General features: G+C 36.2%; 1 protein-coding gene across 1 annotated transcript in view; it reads right to left on the bottom strand.

The window, feature by feature from the left end:
- Positions 1 to 6,354: 6,354 nt before the first annotated feature.
- The window catches only part of slpr (mitogen-activated protein kinase kinase kinase slipper), a 37,501-nt gene continuing 17,086 nt past the window's right edge, over positions 6,355 to 26,769 (bottom strand). Inside the window, exons 2-11 of the mRNA XM_013306712.1 lie at positions 15,742 to 15,881; positions 14,653 to 14,845; positions 14,126 to 14,301; positions 13,078 to 13,267; positions 12,772 to 12,939; positions 12,455 to 12,646; positions 8,370 to 8,459; positions 8,111 to 8,246; positions 7,903 to 8,026; positions 6,355 to 7,828 (exon numbers count right to left, since the gene is read on the bottom strand). Of these exons, the coding sequence (XP_013162166.1) occupies positions 6,950 to 7,828; positions 7,903 to 8,026; positions 8,111 to 8,246; positions 8,370 to 8,459; positions 12,455 to 12,646; positions 12,772 to 12,939; positions 13,078 to 13,267; positions 14,126 to 14,301; positions 14,653 to 14,845; positions 15,742 to 15,881 (2,288 nt within the window). The 3' untranslated portion in view covers positions 6,355 to 6,949. The remainder of the gene's footprint in view (positions 7,829 to 7,902; positions 8,027 to 8,110; positions 8,247 to 8,369; positions 8,460 to 12,454; positions 12,647 to 12,771; positions 12,940 to 13,077; positions 13,268 to 14,125; positions 14,302 to 14,652; positions 14,846 to 15,741; positions 15,882 to 26,769) is intronic.

Here is a 26,769-nt window from a genome sequence, read left to right as displayed (position 1 = left end):
CTTAAAAAGAATGGACAAATCAAGCGAAACGCATACCTAGCAAAAACATTGGCAAAAGTTCAGTTTTAATGTTTCAATTCGGGCAAAGGGCCCATAATTAGGTTTCTACGTACGTGAGTCATCGGTCAACATGAGCAAAGCCGCGGGCGTTCGCTACTTACAAGAGCGTCGTAGCTGGCGATCGATAATTCCGACCTAACCATTCGCCTCGCGCTCGCCAAAACAAAACCTTCTAGAGTTCAAACTCCCATCTGTCCTCTTTCAAGGGCACAGTCTATAAATGTTTGTAGATATATTTATGTTGGCGGCGACCTTTTGTGTGTCCTTTTGCGTAGGGACGGCGCGCCACGAGATTTATCTTGTGTAGACGGACGGCGATTAGAATTATTTACAATGATATCGTCAATAAACACGATGGAAAACGTGGCAATTCATTGATTATTATTTTGTTATGAATCGCTAAAGTTTAAACTTTTGAACTACAAAAACATTTGTGGAATATCTTATCATGTTAATCAGATAAATGAATCTGCATTTAATGATGAAATATATTATAATAAAGCTAGAAAAAAACAACTTAATGATGTCAAAGACAAAGTATCAAGGCAATGAACTTGTTTTGAATGACGTCGTCTAAGTAACGATCTGAAGTGTTTATTAATTATTAAATGATATTTAAAACACAATTAAAGTAGATGTTGGATCGTAGTGAGGGTTTGCGTAGCCGTGGCTTTAGCCGTGCAGAGGTTGCCGCCGGTCGGCAAGGGCGTTCACCGATTTATCAAGTGCATGGAAGTGGCGGCTGTCTGAACGTACTACGTATATATGTATGATAATCACTTTAGTTTGTAAAACGTTCGCTGCATTTTTGCGAACCGAACACGACTGATCTTGAAACTACATTATGCTCGACCATGCATTAAAATGAGGAAATACAATCAAATTTATTAATTTAAGCATTATTTTATTAAAACAAAATGGCGATCGCACCAACAAGCGGTTGGTTGAATATATTTAATTTTCAGTTTATGGAAAACCGAAAAACCTTCTTTGTAAAAGCTAGGACTTTTTAAATAGGACTTAGATGTTTTAGATTAAAACGAATGTAATTCCTAAGTCCTAAATTAAGTAAAATTACGTCAAACGAAATTTTCTATGTTATATCACATAGTTGTAAAACAACTTACGCCACGCTTTATGTGAAATAAAACATCACGCTGTGTTAATGTTTAAAATTTAAATTAACAATTAAAATCCTTCTCGTAGGATTTAACATTATTCTAGAAGATTTTAGTATAAAAGAACGCGTTGAATATGTAGTAATGAAATCAATAGTACGTGGCATGTACTAAAATGATTTTACCCTCAACATAATGACGTTTTTGTTTGCCGTTAGCGACAAAACGATCGTGAAACAAAAAGGAGGTAATAACTTGTTTACAAAAGCTGAATTTGTTTCGTAGATTCATGTATCAGTTGGTATATTTAATTAAAGCAAGAATATAATATAAAGGCCAAGGCTAACGTATAATTTTATCAGTTAAAAACAGGTAGTGTTAAATAAATTATGTTAGAAACATTGAATTTTAAACATTCTCTCTCATCTCGGACATTATTAGAATTAAAAATATACTAAGTTTGATCACGGAATAAACAGATTTAAATGATTGCAGGAAGTTGTTAATCCCAACAACCGTAAACTAAAAATCCAGTTGTAACAATACATTATTTTAAAGGTTTTCGCGTACGACTTGTTCGTTTCGCTCATCATTACAAAGTATTTATATATGTGTGTGCAATAGTTAATACGTGTATGTGTGTTTGGATGTGCTTGTTTTTTTGTTATCAGTTGTTACGTAGCATGTTATACGTATTTATATCATTATTATAAATGTCCTTCTCATATATTTTATTCGTATCACAAAAGTGTCTTTAAGTTCTATTAAATCTACAATTAAATGATGGCAATTATATTGTAAAAAATCTATATGTACTATGATAAGTTTTATCGCGACGATTTGAAGGAGTTATGTCGAGGCGCAACTGTATTTATTTTGTGATTAACGAATTGTCGAAATGAGTTCACGGAAATACGTATTAGTGATGATACGAGTTGAGTTTGTAAACATTCATTGTAGAAAGTAATCACGACTGAAAATGATCTTATTTAGATAATAAATCCATCATATGTTGAGTTATTTATTGGCAAGGGGCCAACTTAGCCTATGTTCGTTAGCGATTCTAACGTCAAAAATGCTTTTTACTCCATTGTTCTATTTTTGACATGAATGTATATGTAATGAGTAACGCAACGGACGGAAGCGTGTGTTTTATAGTTTTCTTCGTGTATTGTAAACGTATATTTATGGTATAGTAGTTTATGTCTATAATATAATACATTTATGAAACCTTTAAAATGTATGATAATCCCAGATTTCGAAGGCGCTCTCAACTAGTCAAAGTAAAAATTATTTTAGTAATAAGCCGAAGTAATAGGAGACTAAACAAAATATTTTATTGTGATATTTTTGGTGATCCCCACTACGTAGATGTAAGTGTGTTGGTTATGAACCAATTATGTTTTGTATTGTTGAGCGGCGCAGGGTTTGAGAGATGTTACTTGGAATGTAACGCCGCGATAATATACAGTTGATGTTTGAATGATCTGTTGTCATTAAAAATGATATCCTGAAGGAATCTTATACTAATGTAGTCGATGTGTCTGCAATAAAATTGATGGCTACAATACTTATCCCTTTGTACGTAGTTTATAGAAGGGACACTTGGAAAATTAACTTTATACGTTTTGTACATATAAATTATTAAAAATTAAATATAAAAAACAAGCCTGTATAGTATAAGTTTTGAAGAATGATTATCTTTTTGCTTTGTACGGATGTTTACCATTGGGCCGATTGACCGGAAGGTGGATTAGCCCAATAGGAAACACAATGAACATATTAAGTCGAATTCAATTTAAATATATTTGTCAAAACTAGTATTATAGTACAGGTGGTAAAGGGAAGACATCTGTTTCATGATTCGCTTTTACGAAATGTTTCCGAAAATTACACCTGTTCATAAATAAAGTCTGATTAATCAACTACATACTAAGTTAATTTCTGTGAAATACGGCTAAAGAATATAAATGGTAATGTGATAGAATATTTTATCATTTCTATTATAAATAGTTTGTACTGAAGCTAATGGAAGAAATATGAATTATGTAAATGTAAATAAGCGTTGAGACACGTTGTGTAAGAATATTTTTACACCGCACTAGTTTAGTGTTTTGGATTATATCTTGTATTGATTAAAATTTTCTTTTGTAAATGAAAATGGTTTTGTGATTAATTTGCAACACCCTTTTGAATACACCTCGTCATATAGCAAACTATTGACTTTACACCTTGGTTTTTCCCGACGCAAGCATGCGAGGTAATATGAACAAATTGTGGGATGGGGTGACCATAGCCTGTGAAGCGATTATTTTTTTTATCACGTCACAATTGGTTGTTTTCACCTTGTCTATCTACACCCTTGCTGGGGATAAGCAATGAATTTATTGAAACTAAATTTAAAAGGCGAAGGACAAATGATAATTTTTACAATGTAAAAGGTAAACATTTTCTCCATTCTTTCTACATCTCGTTAAGATCTTTTTTTGACCAGTTTACTTATATTTGTCATCAAGTGCTTACGAATTTGCAAATAGTTTTGCTATTTAACTCTCAGTTTATTTCTTTTATTTCATCGCAGAATAATTAGTAGGATTTTAAATCCTTATAGTTTCATATGAATGGAATGAGGTTATAAATAAAAGACTTGATAAAAAGCTTAAATCTAACGTTTATTTGTCGGTTTAACGTACAGACGTAAGGCATCCTTCCATCTCGTATTGGCACACAGAATCCATCGGCCGAGTGCAGTCGGCGCCGCGCCTCGCGCCGCAAACCACATGGAATTTTACAGGGGCCCGGATGTGCCCCACACAGTCGTACCTACCGCCGACCGCTACCTCGCTCTACAACCAGCCACACACTAAATAATTAAATAAAACATTCAAGACTAGAGTTCTTAAGTAAACACGCCGTGAATCTCTTATACATATGTACAGCGCACGCAGCGACACCTTTATATAACAGAGAAATACAATATTTGTGACTTTAACATCTGTTAACTTAAACGGGAGATTCTTAAAATAATTTGGTTGGGATTTGGTTTGTGCTAGAAGACAAAGATTCGAAAAGTAATGTTAGAATTGTCATAGTTAAACGGAAAATGCAATTAAGTACATACATCATACATATTTTGGATATAAGTAATATTTTACTACATATATATCTAAAAATAATCTCAAATACTGGATAAAATACTGTTTAATTCACGACGATTAAAAAAAAAAAAATAAATTAACTGTATAATAAAAAAATCAAAATGGACGCAAATAATTTTTCACTTATTGCACAAGAAACAAAAAAGAGAACCCACGAGGAATGTTGGCGCGATACTGGCCATGGCCATGCCTGTTTCTAATTTCAATAAAATCACCTCCAAATACGCAATTCCAAATCTCATCACTCCAGTAAACACACACAGAGGCACTGGTTTTACATAATATCAAAGCTAATTTCAATTATTTCAAACTTTACGATATACATCTTACATCAATAAACGCTTTTGGTATATTAAAGCGTTTCCAACGTCTCCCAATGCAATACAAAAATAATTGTTTTCATACAAAGATTCAAATACATAAAGATTCCGCTATGAATCTTACTAATATAAAAAATTAAAGAGTAAAAATAGTAGTTATTTGTGTTGAAATTATTGAGAATTTTAGAACAGAATTATGTTTTATAACCACATTGGCCTACATAGATTTAATAAATAAAACCACAAAATCCCTTCACAATATTAAGATTGCAAAATTGGGTTTGGTTGCTTTCCGAAGAACATTTTAGATATAAAAAAAATATATATATATTAAATTGTTAGTAATTTATCTATCTGTAAGTATCTGTCACTTTATGTATAAGAATCTTTGTTAACAAGTACATAGGAGACGTCATAATACGCGTTATATACAATACAATATTGTTTAGGTTACAGCGGGAAATGCAAAATTTGCAGAATTCCGACTAGTCATGAATTCACCTAGACTACTTCACTGTGGGATACAAAAGCTGTACTACAATATCTACAATAATTTGATATTTTTTTTTGTTAAAGTAAAAAATATCTAATATTTTGATGTTTGTACAAAAAGCGTATATCTATATGTTTCAATATATTATATGATTTTAATTAATATACACACATGATTAGGTTCGTACTAACATCAGCTATATATCTTAAAAATATATTTGTACTATTTATAATGAAATAAATGCCAGTTTAAATAATGTGTTAAGCTTTTACATGGCTATTTACATTTGTACAGATATTCATTTTGTGCCGACTCCTCCCTCCGCTTGCTGCATACTGAATATCCAATAACGTCATCATTTCATATTACATAATTAATAAAATTAACTCGTTATCTTGTACAAAACAGAGTATTCGCTAGATTTAGAAATTTCATTGCAACTAGTATCAAAATATTTGTAAATATCAAACTTCACATCATCGGACATGTATTAATGTTTTCAAAAAAAATTACTTAACTTTCGAAGAACTTTGAACTCATTATATATATAAAGGAATGTTTGAAGTTAAGAATTTAATAACCTAATTCTGAATATATATTATATAATCCAATATAGTATACAACTTCATAATTCTCTAATCTATTGCCCGTCACACATTCTACACAATGGCAACACTAACATAACCAGAGTATGTTTCAGTTTTATTACAATTATACAAGATATATGATCATCTACACTGTATATTACATTAGTATACACTGTATATTACTTCAGTATACACTGTATATTACAATCAGTACTATTTTGGACTGTTATCTAAGGAACTTTCTTGAATATTCTGATGGTTAGTCTGTCGGGTAAGCACCATTTGACTTCCATATACAATGGGTAAACATAGGTTCTTGCAACTGTAAAAAATGTCTACATTTCATTGGTAATACGTTTTATAATTATTATGACATTGTAAAAGTGGTTACTCTTAATATATTTGTTCAAATACTGTAAAGGCGATTTATCATTCTGTACTAGGTAACAAAAAATTGACTGTTTCTTTTTCATAAGATATTTGTTCTGTTTACTTGCAAATAATATTGATTTGTACATTAAAAATAATCATTTTGTTATTAAAAAACTTCTGAACACAAAATCTTCAATTATTTTTACATCACACTAAATATATTATCATTACAAAATATACAGTGCTTTTAATACGAATATGTTTAAAATGAACACAATTGCGTTAATAAAAAGCTCTTACTTTGTCCCTGAAACATGTTAGTTCCAACAATTTATACTTTAAAAGGTTAGAAGACTTACGTTTTTCAACATATTCGATTATTTAACTAATTGAAAAAAAGAAGTAAAAAGTTGGTTTACATATAACCAAATAGTGTTAAAAGAAGATAGAATTTGGATTAAAAGAGTTGTTTAAGTAGAAACTAGACATTTGAAAAGGAATAGGAATTCTAATGAATATCAACTGTCACTGTTTCATTAAGTTGTGTACTTCAGAAAAATGTTATTTTTTCAACTCGAAATTATTAGCGCATTTTAATCTTATGTTTCCAGGATGAGAAATAGTGGTAAGATAAAATACCTGGTTCAAGAACATAGCTGCAAAAATCACAGAGCTTCAACACAACACTATAACACACAGTAACTAAAATAAATTCGTCCATCACTAGTCGGGCAGTCAGGTGCCAACATGTACAGTCCTGGCGACTCAGTTCCACGCACTACCCTCAGCTCCCGGCGGAGATCCATCAGACGAGGTAGTCGTCGAACTTCTTGAGCCTTCGCTACGAGTTGCGCGAGGGGCGACGCTCCACGGCTCCCTCCATCGTCTCCGGACTGAAGCGCACGCGGGACTGCGAGCCGCTGGAGGCGTCCCGCGCTGACACGTACGAGCTGTCAGTCTCGCTGGTCAGACTGTCGGGGGGCGTGGGGTTGGTGGGCGTGCCCCCGCCGGAGCTGCCCCCGGACGCACTAGACTTCTTGTACTTCTTCAAACTGGATCTCAGCTTAGTCGGTGCCAGCTCCAGGCCGAGGTTACCCGGCCGCTCCGGTTCCGCTCTCTCCTGAGATTCTTGTCTATAGTAGTCTCTGGGTAGCGAGTAATCGCTGGATTTTCTCGGGTACTCAGTTTTGGGAGGTCTGTATTCTTCTCGTCTGTCCTTCTGGTACTTCTCCATTCGCAGCTGGCGGGAGGGTGAGAACTCCTCCGCGTGCGAGTTGGTCGCGGAGGAGTTGGAGGGCGTCCTCCTGTGCGCGAGGAAGGGCGCGGTGGGCCGGTAGTCGGGTGTCGGCTCGCGGTACTCGAACGAGCACTCGTCGTAGCCGTAGTAGGGGTGTTTGACGACGTAGTCTGCCGTTCTCTCGTAGGAGTATGGTTCATTTCTATAGTAGTAGTCCTGCATTCGATCGTGCGAGGGGGAGGGTTGAAAATTTTCTCTGTAGTTGTGGTAGAGGTCGGCGAGGTGGTCGGAGGTGGAGGAGGAGGTCCTCCGGGGCGAGGGTGTGGGCGGCTGGGTGCCGGTGTACGCGGTGCCGAGGCCGGAGGTGCCGGAGAGCGGAGGTGCGGAGTGCCCGCAGCCGGAGGAGGAGGAGGCGTGCGCGTAGTGCGTCGGGGAGTCTGTGAAGCGCAGCGGCTTCTGCTCCTCCACTTGCAGACTAGAGAGCTGGAATGTTACGTAAGGTGATATAGAACAAATGTAAGTGCAGATGTAGATACACAGAGACGTGTGTCACTCACAGGGGAGCCGGTGATGGCGTTGAGCGGCGCGCGCAGATGTCGCGTGGGTCCGTGGTATGTGTTGTGTGCGAACCCGTAGCCTTCGTACAGCGATGGAGCCAACGGTTCAGGTTCTATTTCTGCCCTGAAATAATTTAATAAAACATTCAAATAAGTAACATATGAGCGTAGACGAGTATGTAGTTGTGTAGCAGCATGAGATGTGTACCTGTGAGGCTGCAGGGTGGGATGCAGCGGGCTGACGTTGGAGACGCGCACGTCGTACCCGGCGGCGACGCCCCCGAGCAGCGCCGCCATGTTGTATAGCACTAGTTCTATTATACTCGGCTTCTTGTACTTGTAGCCTGGAAATATTAACAATTTAATGAGTTAATTTAATATCATCTTAACTTTATGAACGTATTTGTATTAAAAAGTAGTAGCGTTATTTTTTGTTTCCTAGCAAAATGAGTACAAAATTGTCTCACCTTCAGTGCTATAGAGCGTTGGCATCGGTATTGTATATCTGGAAGACGTGCTTAAAGGGAACTCTGGTCCCCAGTCGTCGGGACTGAAGTCTGTATAAGGAAGAAAACAACCTTGAATAGAAAACACACGCGTGTTAGTCGCTCCCACTGCTTCTGACAGACAATTACATTCATTTACATATAGTTAATACAACAGGAAATCAATAGAACAAATACAACATCAGCCATAAAGCAACATTCAAATTTTATAAATAAACACGATTAAATTTTTTATATTTAATTTATATTAAGAATGTTAAATTGTTCTAGAAATTATGTACAAGTATTAAATTACAAGAAAAAGTCAAGAAAAACACGAATCATATTTATTTTTGGTAGTGTAGCATTCGTTGCGCTATATTTGTCTCGTTCACGTACCGACACGTGTTGCCGGTCCAAAGGTCTGACATCGACTGACGTCCCCTCTCTCCGGCATGTACTTATGACGTGTACGCTCGAGACAAACAACACTACGTTTATGCATACACTACAGGTAGTAAAACAGAATTACAATTATATATTAGAACGCAGCCATATTCTTGCTGCAAATAACATAATCAATCGCATCAAAAAACATACGAAAAAAAACAAACATCTAAAAAATTTTTAGACATACTTTTAAGTCTAAAAAACTAACATATTTATGCACAAATGCATCTGTGCAAACTACACATGCGAAACAGTTCATTCTATTGAAGCAACGTAATAAGCAAAGACGTGTATAAAATCTAGTATACTTACATGTGCTATCAGCCCGCGTACAATGTTAATATTGTTACGTTGATATCTTGTTTGTTCCTTTCCCATTAGCCATTAGTGAGATAAGCAATTAAGCTTTCGTTTTATTCACGTCACTTTTAAATCGTATCCACCCTTCACCAATACTTAACATAATTTATTTGAGAAATATAAATAATTTCCTATTATTATTTATGTTTGTTTGTAAATTAAATTGGGGTATGTTAGTCGCTACATGATTAGTGGACCCATGTTAAAATAACACCAGCATTGATTTTATGGAAAAGGTTTATTTCGATATATAAAATACTAATTATAATATAAAGAACCAGATCACCGAAGAGTTTCGATTATTTTTTTTCCATTATTAATAATATTAAAAAAACATCGATTTAATATCTGGGCGTAATATCGATTCGTGTATGCGATCGGTTTCGTATCGTTCAGAAACACGACGAGTTTTTGCATAACGCGATCCACCACCACGGTCTTTGTTACGGCGATATGTTACAGCGGAAAATTTCTTTTGTACTAATTAACATTCAACTACTTTCTAGTTTTGGAAGGCTACGTTATATAAACAATTTAAAAACTCACAATTTTTTTGTTTTACTAATCTTCTATTTCAATTATTTATGTAAAGAGATTTAATTTAATTAAATATCTTACAGTGAGTTTCCGATACCAAAATCTCTGTATAAAACACATAACAATATGATTCAAACGGGAATTTTGGTCTCAGAATCCCAAAATTATAGAATTATATAAAGATAGTAACGCGTAAAATAACGTAGACTTCCAAATACACGTTATTAGAGTCATTGTAAACATTTGAAAGCGTGCCATATGACGTGGTGATACAGAACAAAGCGAAGTCTAACCACAAAGTAAGTACGGACATATAAATATATATAACATCTTATATTGTACCGTAAATAGCGTAACTATGAACTGCTAAGCATGCATAGCTCTAACGTAAAATAAAATATAGGCTAGAAGCAAACAAATGCTTACAATTTACAAAAATAAAGAAAAAAAAAATTGTCGATTCGATACTTAAGATATAACAAAAACGAGGAATACGTTACAAACGATATTTAAAAAAAAACAACTATAAAGCGCACACACACACAATTTCATGAACACACATCTTAGATACTAATATGTGCTAATCGACTACTTTTTAATACTAAATTTTCCTAATGCCTGCCACAGTTCAAAGGCATTCTAAAAAATTTTGTGACGCGAATGATATTTTTTAAAATATTTCTGAAGCTAAAAATTTTGATAAAATCAATAAAAAAAAATAGTAAATAACAATACTCACAAGGATACGGAAGATTGTCTTGAGAAGTTCCTTTAGTGCAGCAAACAACAAAACAAAATGGCGGACATTAGAAAAATAATTCCGTTCGTGTCAAACGAAATGCTGAACAAAATTCATTAGGTTTCAACTAGTCGCAATGAAAGAATTGTTCTCGAAGAAACCCGACATTTTTTTCTTGATTTTTTTTTGCAATTTTATTGGTTTCATACATTGTTTCATTGCGAATCGTTCGCACAAAATTTGGCAAGATCCTAATTTGTCATCAGTCGATACGTAAATATTTTTTTTTACGTAAGTCTTTTAAAATATTCCCGCCTAAACTAACCTAGAAATTCTAAATATCAAACTAATTACGACAACACTAAAGTGGTAAATGCTGGCCACACTGGATTTTATTACATTTTTTAATCTGTCACAAGTGAAATACAGATGCAAAAATTAAAATTGTAATTTACAATTATTTTAAAGAATTCATTGTGTAGTTATAAAAATTAAAAGTAACAAATTAGTTAGCTTTATCTACACTGGCAGTATGGTGTACTTTAAGCAGAACAATATTGGAGATATTAAAAAAAATGTGGCCGAGCAATAGTAAACACTAAAGCTATGATATAACCTAAAAATAAGTCTTTTTATTTTTTTCAATTAATTTTAAAATCTAGTCTCAAATCCATGGAACTTAAAAGCATATTTACATTTTAAACTAATAACTAGGGCAGTCGAAAAAGGTTTAAGAATTTGTGGCGTAAAGAAAATTAAAAAAAATAACGGAAGATCCAGACTAAAAATGCGAGTACGAGGAATGTGTTAGTTAAAATTGATATGTTTTAATATGGCAACACATTTGTACATTAGCCATTCTGGATAACTTTTCTCTCACAAATAAATTAAAAAAAAGAACGCGATAAATTTTGAGCCATTTCATACAAAACTCCAGTAAATCTTATTTCAACAAGAAGATAGTAGAGTTTTATTTTTTAGTTTATATATGATCATCCTCTCTTAGCAACTGGGTTGTTTCCGAGGTGAGATTTCCGGCGACCGCCAGCAGTCCAGTCAAACTGTTAGATCTTATACTTTTGAGGAAATTTCTCTTAATATCATGGCTGCCTTTCCTTCGACCCTTTTCGACTGCGTCAATATCGAAGACGGTGTCGTAGTGGTGGGTGTTGTGGGGGATGTGTGGGTTGTGGGGGATGTGGGGGATGTCCGCGCTGGAGGAGAACATCGGCCAGAGCAGGAACCTGTTCCTGCGGGGCTCGGTGTTCTCGTAGAGGAGGTCGTCGTGGCTGCCGCTGCGCTTCTTGCCGAGCTCCGACTTTGGTGCGCGGACTTGGGATTTAGATTTGCGAGGTTTGCGCTTCCCCTCCTCCCCGCCTACGGATACTCCTAACCACCGTTTCTATATTTATTTACGTGTTTATCATTTCATTCATCCTCAATCGCTTGCTCAATCATTTTATTCTAATCGGAAATAATCAACATAACAAAGATAGGGATATTGAGATTCGAATTCGAAATGAGCTTCAATTAGTCGACGCATATAGTTAAAAATATAAACAAGATGTATTTTTTGAAATTTGCGTAAAAATGTAGTAATGACATATCACATATTATAATATTCCTCGACATCGGTGAATTGATTAACAAAATCTGTTGTTACAAGTAAAATTATTATTATAATATTGTATATTAAGGAAAAGTTTATGACTATGTTAACCTGTGTGTTTTTTTGTATCTTAAATAACTAATTTTACAGCAATCTCGTTGACAGGATCAAATGAGATTTTTCAGTACAATTTTCAGTTTCACTTGGAGAAAATCAGGTGAAATTATTTGATAATTTTAAAATGAGACTTTAAAACATATTTCTTGAAGTTAGCACAGAATATAGGCAATGAGTACTGTTTGATGACGGACTTTAGCTTAGTGTTGTGTCGCGGGTGTGGGGTGTGTGGGGTGTGTGGGGGGTGCGTGTTACCTGGGTGCGTGCGGCGCGCAGGGGGCGCGGGGGGCGCGAGGTGGGCGTGTGGGGCGTGCGGCGGCAGGTGGGGGGCGGAGCAGCTGGGGCGCTGGGCGCGGGGTCGCAGGGCGGGCAGGGGCAGGTGGGCGCGCGCCCTCTGGTGACCCGTAGAGGGACCCCACGTCTTGCCCTTCACGCCGTCCGCCGGTACTGCAAATATTGGTACAAATGAAAACATTAATTATCAATCTTTTAAAACTATTTTTAACATAAATAAAGTAGAAGGTTTCAAAAGGCTAGTATAATAATAACTGTGTATCAGTGTGTGTACGTACGTGCGATGGCCCGCACGATGGCGGGGGAGCCGGGCGGCGTGTCCTTGGCGACGGCGACGAGCTGCTTGCTGCTCTCGTCCTCCGAGGGGCGCACAGTCAGCGTGTGCCGGAAGTCTAGCGGCGAGGAGATCGTGTCCTTCTTCAGCAACTTTATCTTGCTGAATTTGCCTGCGAATAAATTAACCACGTCTTAACATCGAGCGACGCAATCATACAATATTAGTTTCAAAAATTTACGTTGCCTTGTATACGAAAGGCCTGTATGGTATTGAAAGAATCGTTTACATTGGCAGGATATTAACTCACCCTTGCGCTTGTTGGGCTGCGGCGGCTGCGTGTGCGACATGTTGCTGGCGAAGATGAGTATGTGCAGCTCGCGCGCCGCCAGGTTGATCTCCCTCATCTCCAGCTCACGCTCCTTCTGCGCCAGGTTCTGTTCCAGCAGCCGCTGCTGCAGCTGGGCACGGGTCAGCTCCTCCTCGCGGCATCGCAGCTCCTGTATGGTGGCGTAACAAGAATTCTCAGACATCAGCCTCTTTCATAACTTCATGGCACTGAGCCTTTTATTAATATTGTCATCCCTTTCATTCTCCTTGAAATAACAAAGACAACAATATACGTCAATACAAGAGTCCCTCCAGTTGAAACCCATAGTTACGCCGTCTAAAGTTTTTATCGGTATTTAAATTAGACTTACTTAGGGTTTAAAATAATTATATTACCAGAAATTTACTTAAAAGGTGTAACTAATTAAAGTGATATAATGAAAAAACTGAAAAACTTCTCTATCTACAAAACAGTAAACAATTACAAAAATGCCAAACTAAAATCTAACAATATTTTTCACCACTATTTCATCACAAATACAGCAAAGTAAATTGCAGCAATAAAACACTAAAAACGAATAAAAAAAATCAAAAAGATTTGGTCCAATACATATAATTGTGTAACCAAATATAGTAGAGGTAAATATATAACAACAAAAAAACAATTTCTAGTGTTCAACAAACAACAAAACACAATTAATTACAATTGCCACTAACCTCTTCAATAGTTTTGCATTCCTAAGTGCACGCATTGTATATAAAAAAGTATGTGTATGTTAGTTTAGATATAACATTATTATAATAAAATTGTTAGTATCTTTAAATAGTAATTAAAACCTCTTTTAACTAAATTAGTCAAAAAACTATCCAATCAACATTTAAACACTTTGAAATCAATCAATATTCTAGGACTCCAAGACTTTTTTAAAATTGTCATAGATTATGAAAAAAAAAATAGTAATTACACACCACACTTTTACATCTACACCAAATTCACAAACACTTTGAAAAACAAATGTTTATAGTACCTTCTCCTTTCTTCGTAAATCTCGGAGCACCTCTTCGATCTCAAGTCGCCAGCCATCCTGCATTGTGTGGAAGGACTCGTGCGGCGCGCGCGTGAACTCTGACTGCCTGATGTGCTCCAGCTGCTCCAGGATCTCCGGGAACAGAGGCCTTTCGCGGGGGTTCGAGTGCCAACAAGCTGAAATACAATGTCATTTATATGTAGCATCACTTTAATATTCGCCTTAAGATCCTAATATTTTAACTAGATTTACGATCCTTACATTTTTATATGGAAAAAATAGTTGTTTACAATACAATACTTAGACTCGCTAAATGGACACTTAGCATTCCTAAAATGTCACAAGAGAATTAGTATGAGATTTTTGCACTTAGAGATTTCTTAGTTGGCCACCTAACCTTTCTGAGTACATTTCTAAGTGGTCCTAGGAGTCTTAGTATCACATATTCGGGCTAAGAGATTTCCTTAATGACACCTAACGTATCTAAGTACAGTTGGATACATCACTGTGTGTATTGTCTTGGGTACCTTCCATCAGCACCCTCCAGGGCTCCGGACAGGTGCTTGGTATTGGCAGTGTGAGCTTGTTGACCGCAACACCGTAAGCGACCGCCAGCGCGTCAATGCCCTTGTAGGGAGTCTCCCCAGTCAGCAGCTCCCATAGTAACACGCCATAAGACCATACGTCAGACGCATGCGAGAATGTCGAGTTCTTTATCACCTGGAATACACAGTCAAACAATACTTTAAATGTGTTTTAAAAAATATAATTACCAATAGTATATTCTACCGAAACAGTGTGCACGTGTATTTATAATAGAAAGTGAACTTAGGAAAATGAAATTTCAAATTAATAAATCTTACTATTATAAATCTATATACTAAGATGGATGGATGTTTGTTTGAATGTATCTCTAGCACAGCTGAACGGTTTCGCTGAAATTTGGTATACATATAGAGCATAGCTTGGAAGAACACATAGGCTACTAATATGTATTCTTTAATTCAGGCGACAGCTGGTTATATTAATAAAAAAAAATATTCAAACTTAGAATCGGACATAGTAATTTGACCATCATTGGTGTCAATACAGTTAAGGTCCAATCCATTGGTGGCTGCCCGTTCTCCGGCCCTGAGCGGTCGCATTAGCATTTAAAGTTAATTGCCTGTACCGACTGTCACTAAGACTGTCGCTTATCGATATCGACAAACAAAACGTCGATATAACGCCCGCTGGGGGCAACACTATCGTGGGAAAAAGATATCGTGTCTGATATATCTCGTTACTCTAAGTGGATTACAAACTAGATCTAGCAACTATTGCGTGATATTTTTAAGCTGGTAAATATTTAAATACATTAATATTTATATAATTTAAATGAACGCCTTATAGTGTACCAACAAAATCCTAATCGGTATAATTAGGATTCTGATAAATTCACCAAACCTAATAGCGTCTTGCAATTTTGCAAGTGACGCTGTTTTTTCGATATGGATGAAAAAAGATAGATGGGAAGCATCTCTATTATGCACACGCTTTCCTCCATCCGCAGTAGGCTTATGGATATCAGCTCGCAGCTAGCCTTGAGCCGCCATAAACTGTAAATGTTATAATACCTCGGGTGGCATCCAGGCGTAGGTCCCCGCCGCCGACATTCTCGTTGTCTTGTAGACTTCGCGAGCGAGCCCAAAGTCCGTGATCTTTAGCGTCTTGTCCTCCAGCGTGTCGTCTGCCAAGATCGACTCGCTCAGCAACACTGTAATATAGAAATATGTATTTAAATATAATATTCAACGTAATTTTTTCAAGGTCAAAGTTACAGAACTAAGTAAGAATTAAAACTTAGAACCAGCATTATTCAATAAGTAATAAGCCTTCAAGTATGTAGGCTAAGTAGGTTACACCAATCGCAGAAAAACTGACATTGACAAAGGAAAGTGCGCGTGCGCGTGGGCGTGGGCGGCCACGTGGGTGGTTAGACGTGTGACCCGCGCGGATGAGGGCGTCAGTTGAGGTCACTTCGTACATTTAATTACATAGGAGTTATATTATTTAGGTTACAGCTTTAAAATACTAGACTAAGAACTTACGAGTCTATTCTTGAAATGATTGATGTTATTTATATATTATATGTGTTAATTTAGCTCAACCTTATTCTATGAATATTTTTAAACAAAATCAATTTTTCGATCGATTCGCCCATCGCAGTCTTGCACCAAGAATAGACGGTTCGTCGCTTCAAAAATGGTTAAGAACGCAGATATTTGTAGAGCCTTTAAATAAGAAAGAAAATTGTTTATGAAATTGTTCCCGGACGTCTCACGACTCTTTTAGTATACTTATTGCTTTTTTTATATAATAAGGTGGCAAACGAGCGAGCGGCTACCTGAAATCACTGAAATAGCGAAGTGACCGTTGCCCATAGACATACGCAAATGCATATGCGTTGCCTACCTTTAATCGACGGAGGAGAGGATGCACAGAAAGAAAATTATTCCATCCTCTCATCCGGAAAGTCCACTTCCACTTCCCATCCTTTCCTTATAAGAAAAAAGGTGGGAAGGGAAAGAGGATTAAATTAGGCCACCGAGACATTCACACACACTCATCAGACGAAACGCGGAATTGCTTCCACTTCACGCCTGTCTTTTCTGTGGTCGTGGTATTTCGCCGGGCGAACCGGGTCAATTCGTGCAAAGATGTTAAATCGGGAAAAGATGTTGCTGGTGCCATTTGAATTGCAACAAACAATATATTGTATCAACAACAACGAAAATTGTAAAAATAAATTCATCAGAGCTTATATTACGTATCAAAATAAAAATGAAAACGTATCCGTTGCGACCTTCGTAAAACACCGCGGCGTATTTCCCGTAACGTACGCAGCTGACGTGACCTGCAACGTAAAGCCTTACGTATCGCTCCACTGCGCTTACAAAGTCTACCTACGTTTTATAAGGCATCAGACGTTCAACTAATATTTTGTACAGTTCAGTTAGTTTGAGTCGAATCTCTATTTATTTTCCGAGACAATCTTAGATTGCCGAGTTGGATTCTATATTAAGTCCGCTACACACCTTCAGGTTTGTCTATTTTAAATTGTTCAGTTAAAACTAAAGGTGTGTAGCCTGCTTGATGCGTCTTATTGTGGGGTTGCGTTTGACAATACATCACTGCAATCAAAACCAACGGTTAGATGAAAAAAAAAATACGTTGAGCTGAATACAAATTACATGCGTAGTTTCAAAATGCTGAATGGTTTCTACAATTTAACGAACAACTTACTTAGGTTAAATTATAGAATGTGGTAGGTAATAAGATTAAATATGAAAGTTTCCGAGTGTTTACTGCACCTTCTGTCGACTGATTAACTCGGATAAGCAATAGGTAAGCGGCACTATAAAGATATGTCCCAAGACAACAGCTACAAGTTAATCACGCCCTATCTAGCATCTAGGAAAGCGAACCGGTTGTAACCGCTTATAAACCGGTTAAAACTGCTCAACTGGTATAACGCGGATGGCGCATTCAAAACGAATAGGCAGCAGGGACCGATTCATACGTCAATCAGGTGTCATACAAAGAGGCGCCATAGTTGCTGCTCAAATGATGTTTGATTGTGACACAGAATCGTAAGGCTCTTTACATACACCATGTAACTTAAATTATAGACCGACAATATTATTGGTGAGCATTTAAGAAAAAAAAAATACAATAGCTAGCTGGCGTCCACCTGCAGTTGTTAAAAAAGAGTCATAAGATCCTTGTCGTACTGTATAGACCGACAACGTCAGATAACCTTGTCGGTCTATAAATTACGACAAGGATATCTTAAGCGGTGGGCATACGTCGAACTAAAGTATCAAACCATCCTTTTCGTAGTGTAGTTGTCACGTCGTCTGCATAACACTAGCTAATATTAACAAATGGCACGGAAGATCTATCCTAACGGGTATCTTTAGCCACTTTGAGTTCGACATTAGCGAATTTATAAATAAGACGTGTGTCGCTTCATTGTGAAAGTGCCTTTACTAGAAGCTAAAAGCGCTTGTATCATTCACCGCTAAGGATAGGGCACCGATTTGACATGATAAATAATGTGCTCTAATGTTGTCGATGAATTCGTGAATTAAAACTGAATAATAAATAAGAACAGTGGTAGAGCCCACTTTAACATCTTCGCACGAATTGTCCCGGCTCGCCCGGTGAAATACCACGACCACACAGAAGACACGCCTCAAGTGGAAGCTATTCCGCTGCAGTCTGATGAGTGTGCGTCCCGGATGCCTAATTTAGTCCTCTTTCTTTTCACACCTTTTTTCTTATAAGGAAAGGATGGGAAGTGGAAGTGCAATTTCCGGATGAGAGGATGCATGGAAAGGGAAAATATTTTCTTTCTTTGCATCCTCTCCTCCGTCGATTAAAGGTAGGCAACGTATATGCAATTGCGTATGTCTATGGGCAACGTCACTTCGCTATTTTAGCGATTTCAGGCCGCTCCCTTGTTTGCCACCTTATGATATAAAAATAAAAGATAAAATATGCATTTGAATTCTGCACTGACGAAGTCGCGAGCGACCTTTAGTATAAAAGTTTGCTTGAAGGGCGTGAAAAAACAATTATAGGTTATCAAATCTGCAAGTAAATGGGAAAAGAGCACATTCAATATCCGTATTATTCCGATGTAAATGTCGCACTGTTCGTGTTGTTTTCGTAACCGATTGCTTCATAATTTAACATAAACTCGATTATTTGAACGTTCAAAATATTTATAAACCTCTTACCACCGAATATCGATAAACCATTCATAAATTGTCATCATATTTAATTGACTTTTATCGTTTGATTTATTTTTATACGTAATATGAACAAATAAAAAACAAATACTTTTTCATCATGTTGTACATTGTAAAGATGTGCAATATCACATCCCTTTCTTCGCTAAAAACAGACGTAACACCAAAATCAACTAATACATTTGTGTTTGCTAGCGTATTGTGGTCCTTCGAGGCAGACGGTAAAAAATTGTCATATTTATAATTATTAATCTAATTTAAAAATTCAAATACGTTTCAAACATTCCATAAAATCGGTCATCACCAACTTTTATAGTCATAAATGTAGACCACCCAAGAGGTAAATGTTCATAATCTAAAGTTAATCTTTCCGATGTGATCACAGTGCTATGATAGTTGAGGCGATAGACAGAGGTACAGGTCGTAGGCAGCACGTCTTCATGAATTATGCAGACGACGCTCGGGCGGGAAATACGTGCCGACAGGATACAGATCCGGTTCCTCCGGACTACCACCAATCAATGACGCATTAATTATATCTAAGATGCAGCCATATTTATCTGGTTTTAGTTACCTGTCAAATCTAATGTCCAAATATTATCAAGACATAAAGCTACTTTCACAGTCCGAACGGTGAGTTAACGATCCAAAACCTTGACCTGACAGAAGACAAAACATCAAATAGTGTTAAATATCTCCACGTCTCCTTTGATGATATTTTGAGTGTGACGCAGGCCCATTTGAGTCCTTTTCCCCTTCTCACCTTTTCTAACAAGGAAAGGATAGTAAGGCACGTGATTACTGCATTATTATAAAGAAATCAGGTGGCCGTGCACCTTATACTTTAAAAAATATATTGAAACAATATTTTAATAACGTTATTCCTCGTAGTAACTTTGCGTATCAACTTTGCGTTATTCTTGCTATGTACAGGATCAGTTTCGGGCATAAGTTCCGTTCCTATCAAATAGTACATCATGTCAATTTGGATGCTATCTGGGCCCAATTAGCCCTAGGGCGGTTCGAAATTACCTCGGCCGATATCGGGATGTTGCCGCGCTAATGGGTCCGCCGGGGGCTGTACCTCTTGTTGGCTTATTGCGAACACGACGCTTACGAAATTCGAAATGTCATTATACGGGAAATTAAACAGCATCTGTTAATTTTAACGCTTTTAACAACTGCTAATTAACCAGGGACATCAATATCAATTACATCGATCCGAAAATTATTTAAGCATAACTTTGTAAATAACAGAACAAAAATTACCGATCGTCTATCTACTCTATCTTACTTCTGACTAATATTATGAATAGGAATGGTGAGATGGATGAATATTTGTTTGAAGGTTTCCCAATAACGGGTCAACGGATCTCGATTAAATTTGGCGCAGATGTAGAACATAGTCTGGAAGAACAAACAGGCTACTACTAATTAAGTTTTCTTCTGCGCAGATGGAGTCGCGGGCGACTCCTACTCATTTATAATTAAGTGCAGGCACAATATTTGAAAGCAACACATCTTCAAAGCTCATTGAATGATAAAATGGTAATAAGTATACATTTAAACTGTTTAAGGTTAGCAAGATTACACGATAATTTGGTGGTAATAAAACTTAAGAACAGCAATACACTTGTGTTATTAAAAGATTTGGTAAAAACCACTTAAGTGATTTCTCTCGAGCCACTTACATGTATTCTTATCATCTTAACATCTACACGGGTCGCACAAATTGCGCATAATCAAGCGAAACCTGTCGCCGTTTTCGTATAATCAAGAATACTTAGGTGAAATACAATTTTGTAATCTTACATAACTGTAAATGCGAATGTTGGGATGGACGGATGTTTGTTTGAAGATATCTCAAGTACGGCTCGAAAATGGCAAAGTTGTAGAACAGTCTGGAAGAAAACATAGCCTACTAATTAAGTTTTTTTTAATACCGCTCGGAAATAAGTTTCGGGCGACAGCTAGTTTAAGAAATAAATTGAATTAAAATATGAAAAAGGGGCAATAAACTAAATAAATCTTCGTAAAGTTTCATTTTCATTCTTCGATATTTATCTGTAAAACTTTTGCACAATAAATCGCAGCAGACATTTGGCAGCGATGGTTTGAATTAATTCCCAGTCTGCACCGACAATGGACTTTATTTGGGGGGAGGGTCTGTCCTTTGCCAAGAGGTGTTTGTGTGTACATTTTTGTATGAAATTGTCTGGGATTTATACAAAGGACACCGAAATAATTATACAAAATTTGATGAACAGTTTGTTCATTTTGTTAAGGGAATTTTCAATTCACTAAAGCATTATACTTAAATAGACTTAATAGTAAGTAGGTATAGTAGAAAACGGTTAAAACGACTTCGGATAAAACGACATATTGGTTATTGCGACCAAAAACATGGCACCCGGCTGAAGAAAATGCCAATTAATTATCGGTTATAAAAAGTATCGGTTCTTTTTCGGAATATTGCCGGTCTTTTTTAACCGGTTTAAACTGACATTAAAAACCTCTAGTCTATGGTTCTAAATATAATGTTTTAAACAGTATAAAGTGAATAAAATTGGCTACTAGTACAGCTTGACATTTTGCGAAACTTTACTGGCCATTCTAAATATCGCGATAGCAATCTTTAAATACACATATCTTAGCCCGAAACCGATTTGTCATTTTATCTGACGATCTGGACATTCTGTTATTGTTAAAAGTAAAATAACAGCAAATAAATTTGATGACCAGACGAGAAATTTTGCAGCAGATTTAGAAAGAAAGAAAGCAGGTTATCAAATGAATCAGCAGGTTTACCAAAACACGTCAAAAGCTCAATATTTTTTTTTTGTAGTTTTTAAGTTTACGATGAAAATAGCAGTCGCCCGAAACTTCATCCGCCCGACATTAAAATAACATAATTAGTAGCCTATGTGTTCTTCCAGACTATGTTCCACATCTATGCCAAATTTCATCGACATCCGTTTAGTCAAACAAACATTCATCCATGTTTAGAAATAGGATGAAGGAAATGAAACTAATCACATAAGCCACATTAAATCTAGATGGCCGAGCTATAAAATAGGGTCAAGCATTCCTTCAACTGTTGGGAAAACTAATATAGTAGAAAAGTGGTGAGCAAGCAATTCAGCGTGTCTCAAGAATTCTTCGTTCAGCATTTTATAAATTGAACTTCACTTAAATGTTCTTTCGTTGTTCATTTGAGTTGTTCAAGTTTCTACTATAGTGACATCCTTTATGGACACTAAAAAATCTGACCACTATATCAAAATTATACTGTATTAGCATTTAACAAACTCTTTTCTCCTAAGAAATATTTAATTTAATACATAACATCATCTTTTTATATGTCAGACGCCTTTAGCGCTTAAGATGGATGAAAAAGGCGGTAAAAGATAAAGTATAAATGAAGAAAATAAACGCACCAAGTAATAAAACAAGCCAAGGTGAATATTCGGGACGTGTTAAAGAACCTAATACATTTAGATAGTCCTACGACTATCCCAATAAAAAGTATGTAATGTAGACCACACACGATAGGTTTTAGATGACAGTTTTAACTTTACAGGCATAACTACACACGCAACAGTTTGTCTGTGGTTTTTGAAGGTCAAAGATGTCATGTGAAACCTAACGTGTGTGTCGTGCATAAGGCATAACGTGAATGCGCAGTATTCACATTTACTCCTGCTGCTACATATTATTATTGCAAGGAGAGTACCGTTTTACGATCGGGATGCCACAAAAATTTACATCCCAACCTCGAATTTACAGCAAGAAAATGTTAGTCTAACGTTTTACGGGCATATTTTATTCAGGGACTTCGGTTGGTTACTTTTTAAATAAAATATTAGTATATTTTAACTGACAGTGTTATTAATTTTCGGAATTATGGTCTGACCGAGAATATAAAAAACCTTAGTTCATCATATCACTAACTACGGTGACTACAGGAATAAGTTCCTTTTTTGTGGTATATCTTACAAATAATATAAATGCGAATGATTGGATGGATGGATGGTTGGATGTTTGTAGGTATTTCCATAACAGCATAGATGTAGAACATAGTCTGGAAGAACACAAAGGCTACTGTTTATTTATTTTTATACGACGCGGACGGAGTCGCGGGAGACGCCTAGTATAACATATAAGCAGTCGACATTGCCAGTATTGTTATACACGTCCATATAGCACTAGTATATGTTAAATAATATTTAAAAGAAATAATTTAAACCCAACATTATATTATATATTTCTTACCGTTTCTTAGTATTAAACTGATATATAAACACGACTAAACACTCACGTATATACGTCCGGTGGCGGCACCGACTAGTTTCGAGCCCATCGGGGGCCCTTCATCAGGATGAGTGGTACTGGTATTATTTCGCGGACGCGCCCTCAGCTCACACTAAACCGAAACTAGTCGGTGCCGCCACCGGACGAATATACGTAAGTGTTTAGTCGTGTTTATATATCAGTTTAGTATAATGTCTCACGAAAATAATTTAATAGAAAACAGTTTCTTAGTATATTGGAAGTTAAATAAACAGAACTATTATTACCAGCCAACAGTTAACTTTAAGACGCTGTTTGATAGTGAGCCAAGTTATTTCAGACCCTATAAAGCGTACGCTGAAACAATTTGCATATTAAGTGGAATACGTAAGTTCTTAAAATAAAATAAAAAATAAGCTAAGTTACTAGAGGAATATTAAACGCGTGCAAGCCTTACAGATTGCTACTAATTAAAATAATGTAAAAATTATTCTACCATATGATTTATGATACCACGAGGCGAATACAAAGAAAAAGATTTTGTTATACATCTTACCTTTTTAACTAAAAATGTGTCATTTCCGAACAAAAACTATAAAACTTTTATAAGAGTCAATTTTTATATAGCTACTAAATATACTAAAGGTATTACTAGGAAGACTAGATGGCACCAAAGGTAAGGTTTTAAAAATATAGTTGCCTTGAGAATTCGAACTCAATTTACTTGTGCTATAAAATTTTAGATCGATACTAAAACATCCAACTCCTAGTGCTACGGCTTAAAAGCGTGTTAATAAAAAATTAGCACGTCATAAATATCAGAAAGTGTTTACGCTCTTACCCCACATACCATTCTAGAGAATTACAATGGCTCGCATTGTTTGGAGCACCCTGTATGTAGTATGTATGTGATGACAATTAATTAGGAGCGAGGATAAGAGGGTCGCTGAGCGTCGAGTGCAGAGGGATGATGCGACTCATAAACGTGAGTTTCCATTAGTGAAAACATTTTAGTTGTCCTTGTCATTCTCTTTTTAAAAGACAGAGACAATATGTTCTTAACCTAACTTATGTTTCTATGTATTTGCAGCTATGGCAGATTTTTTTCTGATAACCAAAAATATGAAAAACATAAAATACTTTACTTAATTCCAAATATCTTAACTTGGTAACAAGAAACGATTCGAGTGCACTCCTTACGAGAGACAAAGGGCAATTTAGTTTCCTCACAAAGTGCATTTTCCGTTTACACGAGCAATTTCCAGACATCCCCGGGGGAGACGTGCCGAGGAGGAAGGCGGGCAGGGGAGGGCGTGTAGGAAATTTATCGTCTACGTGGGGAAGTCGAGCCCGCGTGTCAAGGAGCTTTGCAGACAATTCCGGGGAACAAGCGCATAACTGAACATTTACGAGGCGTCCTATCTCTACGGCGTATGCATTGCAAACTATATAAAGGTAAACAATATGTTTTTACATGTTTGGAGTTAAAGAATTAGTTATTTTGTAAAGTTAATTAAAATTTTTCCGTCATTCACGTAAAAACTTAAATTACAGTATATTTAAAAAAAAATCCAGGCGCCTTTTTATTAGACCTCGTTAAGTTGAACTTGGATACGTGAATCCAAGAGACCGTCATATATTTCTCGCTTATGGGGGTTTCCTTCTATACCTTATCAAACTTATGGAGATCGTCCGTCGGAACCAGACTCTCCCTTAAAAAGTTTGAATAAGCGAGAAACCTCTCGCCTATTCAGGTTTGACTGTATTTAAATACAGAATTTATTAAATCAAACATTTATTGGAAATCAGGCGCCTGTTTAGATTTCTATCGCTTAAATCAATATTTGAATAAACAATATAATAGATTTGAGTTATCGTAAATAAAGCATCGCACCTACAGAAAGACAGACAGACAAACGACAGGGGACAAACGAGGCAATACATAAAGCGGAGATCGAAGTTTATTCGAGGGCGAGTAAACAAGGAACTAACCTGAATATATTACATTCTTTGTCAATTTTCTCATATAAAATCGAATCTATTTTACAGTGACTATAAGGTAAATTGTACAATTTTGTAGGGTATTTCGACAAGTAAAGTGCAGTAAGAAACATTGCATTTTCAGCAACCATACATACCATACTTACTATTGACTCCATAACTTACTAATATTATTAATGCGAATGTTTAGATGGATAAACAGATGTTTGTTAGAAGGTATCTCCAGAACGGCTGCATCGTCGCTGAAATTGGGCATAGATGTAAAACAACAGCTTGAAGAACACATAGACTACTAATTAAGTTTCTGTGTATACCGCGCGATGCCAGTCGCAGGCGACATCTAGGCATGTACTAAGCATTTCACCGTCTTATACATCACCAGTATTGCAACACATCCTGTAGCATATTTGAATATATTTATAAATTAATTATAATGAATACAGCACAGGAGACAAATGCGCAAACATCAGCCGACTACAGCTTGTTGTGGTCGCGCCGGCGCCGTCCGCCCCCGCATGCCACCTCACTTAGCTATACAACCTATTACCAAACGTTTACTTTACATCAAGATATGTCAATCTACAAAATATTACTTCGAATTTTGAACAATTTAAATAAAACTTAATTTCTCACTTCAAATAGCAACCAAAAGGTAACTGTGGGTAACCCGCAGTTAAAACATATTCTCATCCCTTTCAATCTTAAAAAAAAAAACAGACAGCATGTATAATAGTGAAATTATATAATAAGATGTATCAGTTGTCTATTCTAACGACAGAGAAGAATTGATCCATCTTTGGGTTAAAAGCAATTTAGATTGTAGAAAACTATAAAATTGTCTTCTGGTTAGTACTCAAAGGATTCATTTATATGGCAATATAGAGGAATACTGGAACTCAACAGACCGTTAATTGGTCACCAAGATAAATCCTTAGTGTAGATTCCTCACATTAAATCTAAACTAAATAAACACCTCAAGACTTTGAATGCAACCCTAAGTCATCATCAAACCCTTATCCCTACGGATTGTCGGCACAGTATATGCTCCTTCATACATAATTATCAGCCTTCATATCTGAATTTATCCCCTTCTTATGCATATTTTCTTTCATACATATTATACATACTTACTACGTGTCTCGCATACTTTCAGTATGTTGACTGCATGAAGTATTAGAATAGCCAGTCACTAAGATAAACAGTACAGAAGCGTGGTAACATATTTACGAGACGTTTTGTTATATCGCACTCCGCTTGTAAACTACCCACTTGTAAACATATACGGGTGTATTATGTAAGCTTGCGCCTAACGTACATTAATATACGTATTGAAAGATGTCCGAGCTTATTTTAATCGTTTTTAAAAGATCCTACCCCATTGGCTGTTAAAGAATACGCGACTCTAATACCAATACAAAAAATATATGAAACCTAAATATACTATTAAAGTTATGGACGGCTACAAAGTTAGAGGAAGACCAATGAAAGTATGGATGGATTGTGTGAAAGAGGATATGCGTAAGTGGGTGAATTCAAATATGACAGCTGATATAGCTG

The sequence above is a fragment of the Papilio xuthus genome, unplaced genomic scaffold, assembly GCF_000836235.2.
Source record: "Papilio xuthus unplaced genomic scaffold, Pxut_1.1 DF828177.1, whole genome shotgun sequence".
Taxonomy (NCBI): Eukaryota; Metazoa; Arthropoda; class Insecta; order Lepidoptera; family Papilionidae; genus Papilio; species Papilio xuthus.
The sequence above is the reverse complement of the archived record's forward strand: the minus strand, read 5'-3'. Positions and strand labels throughout refer to the sequence as shown.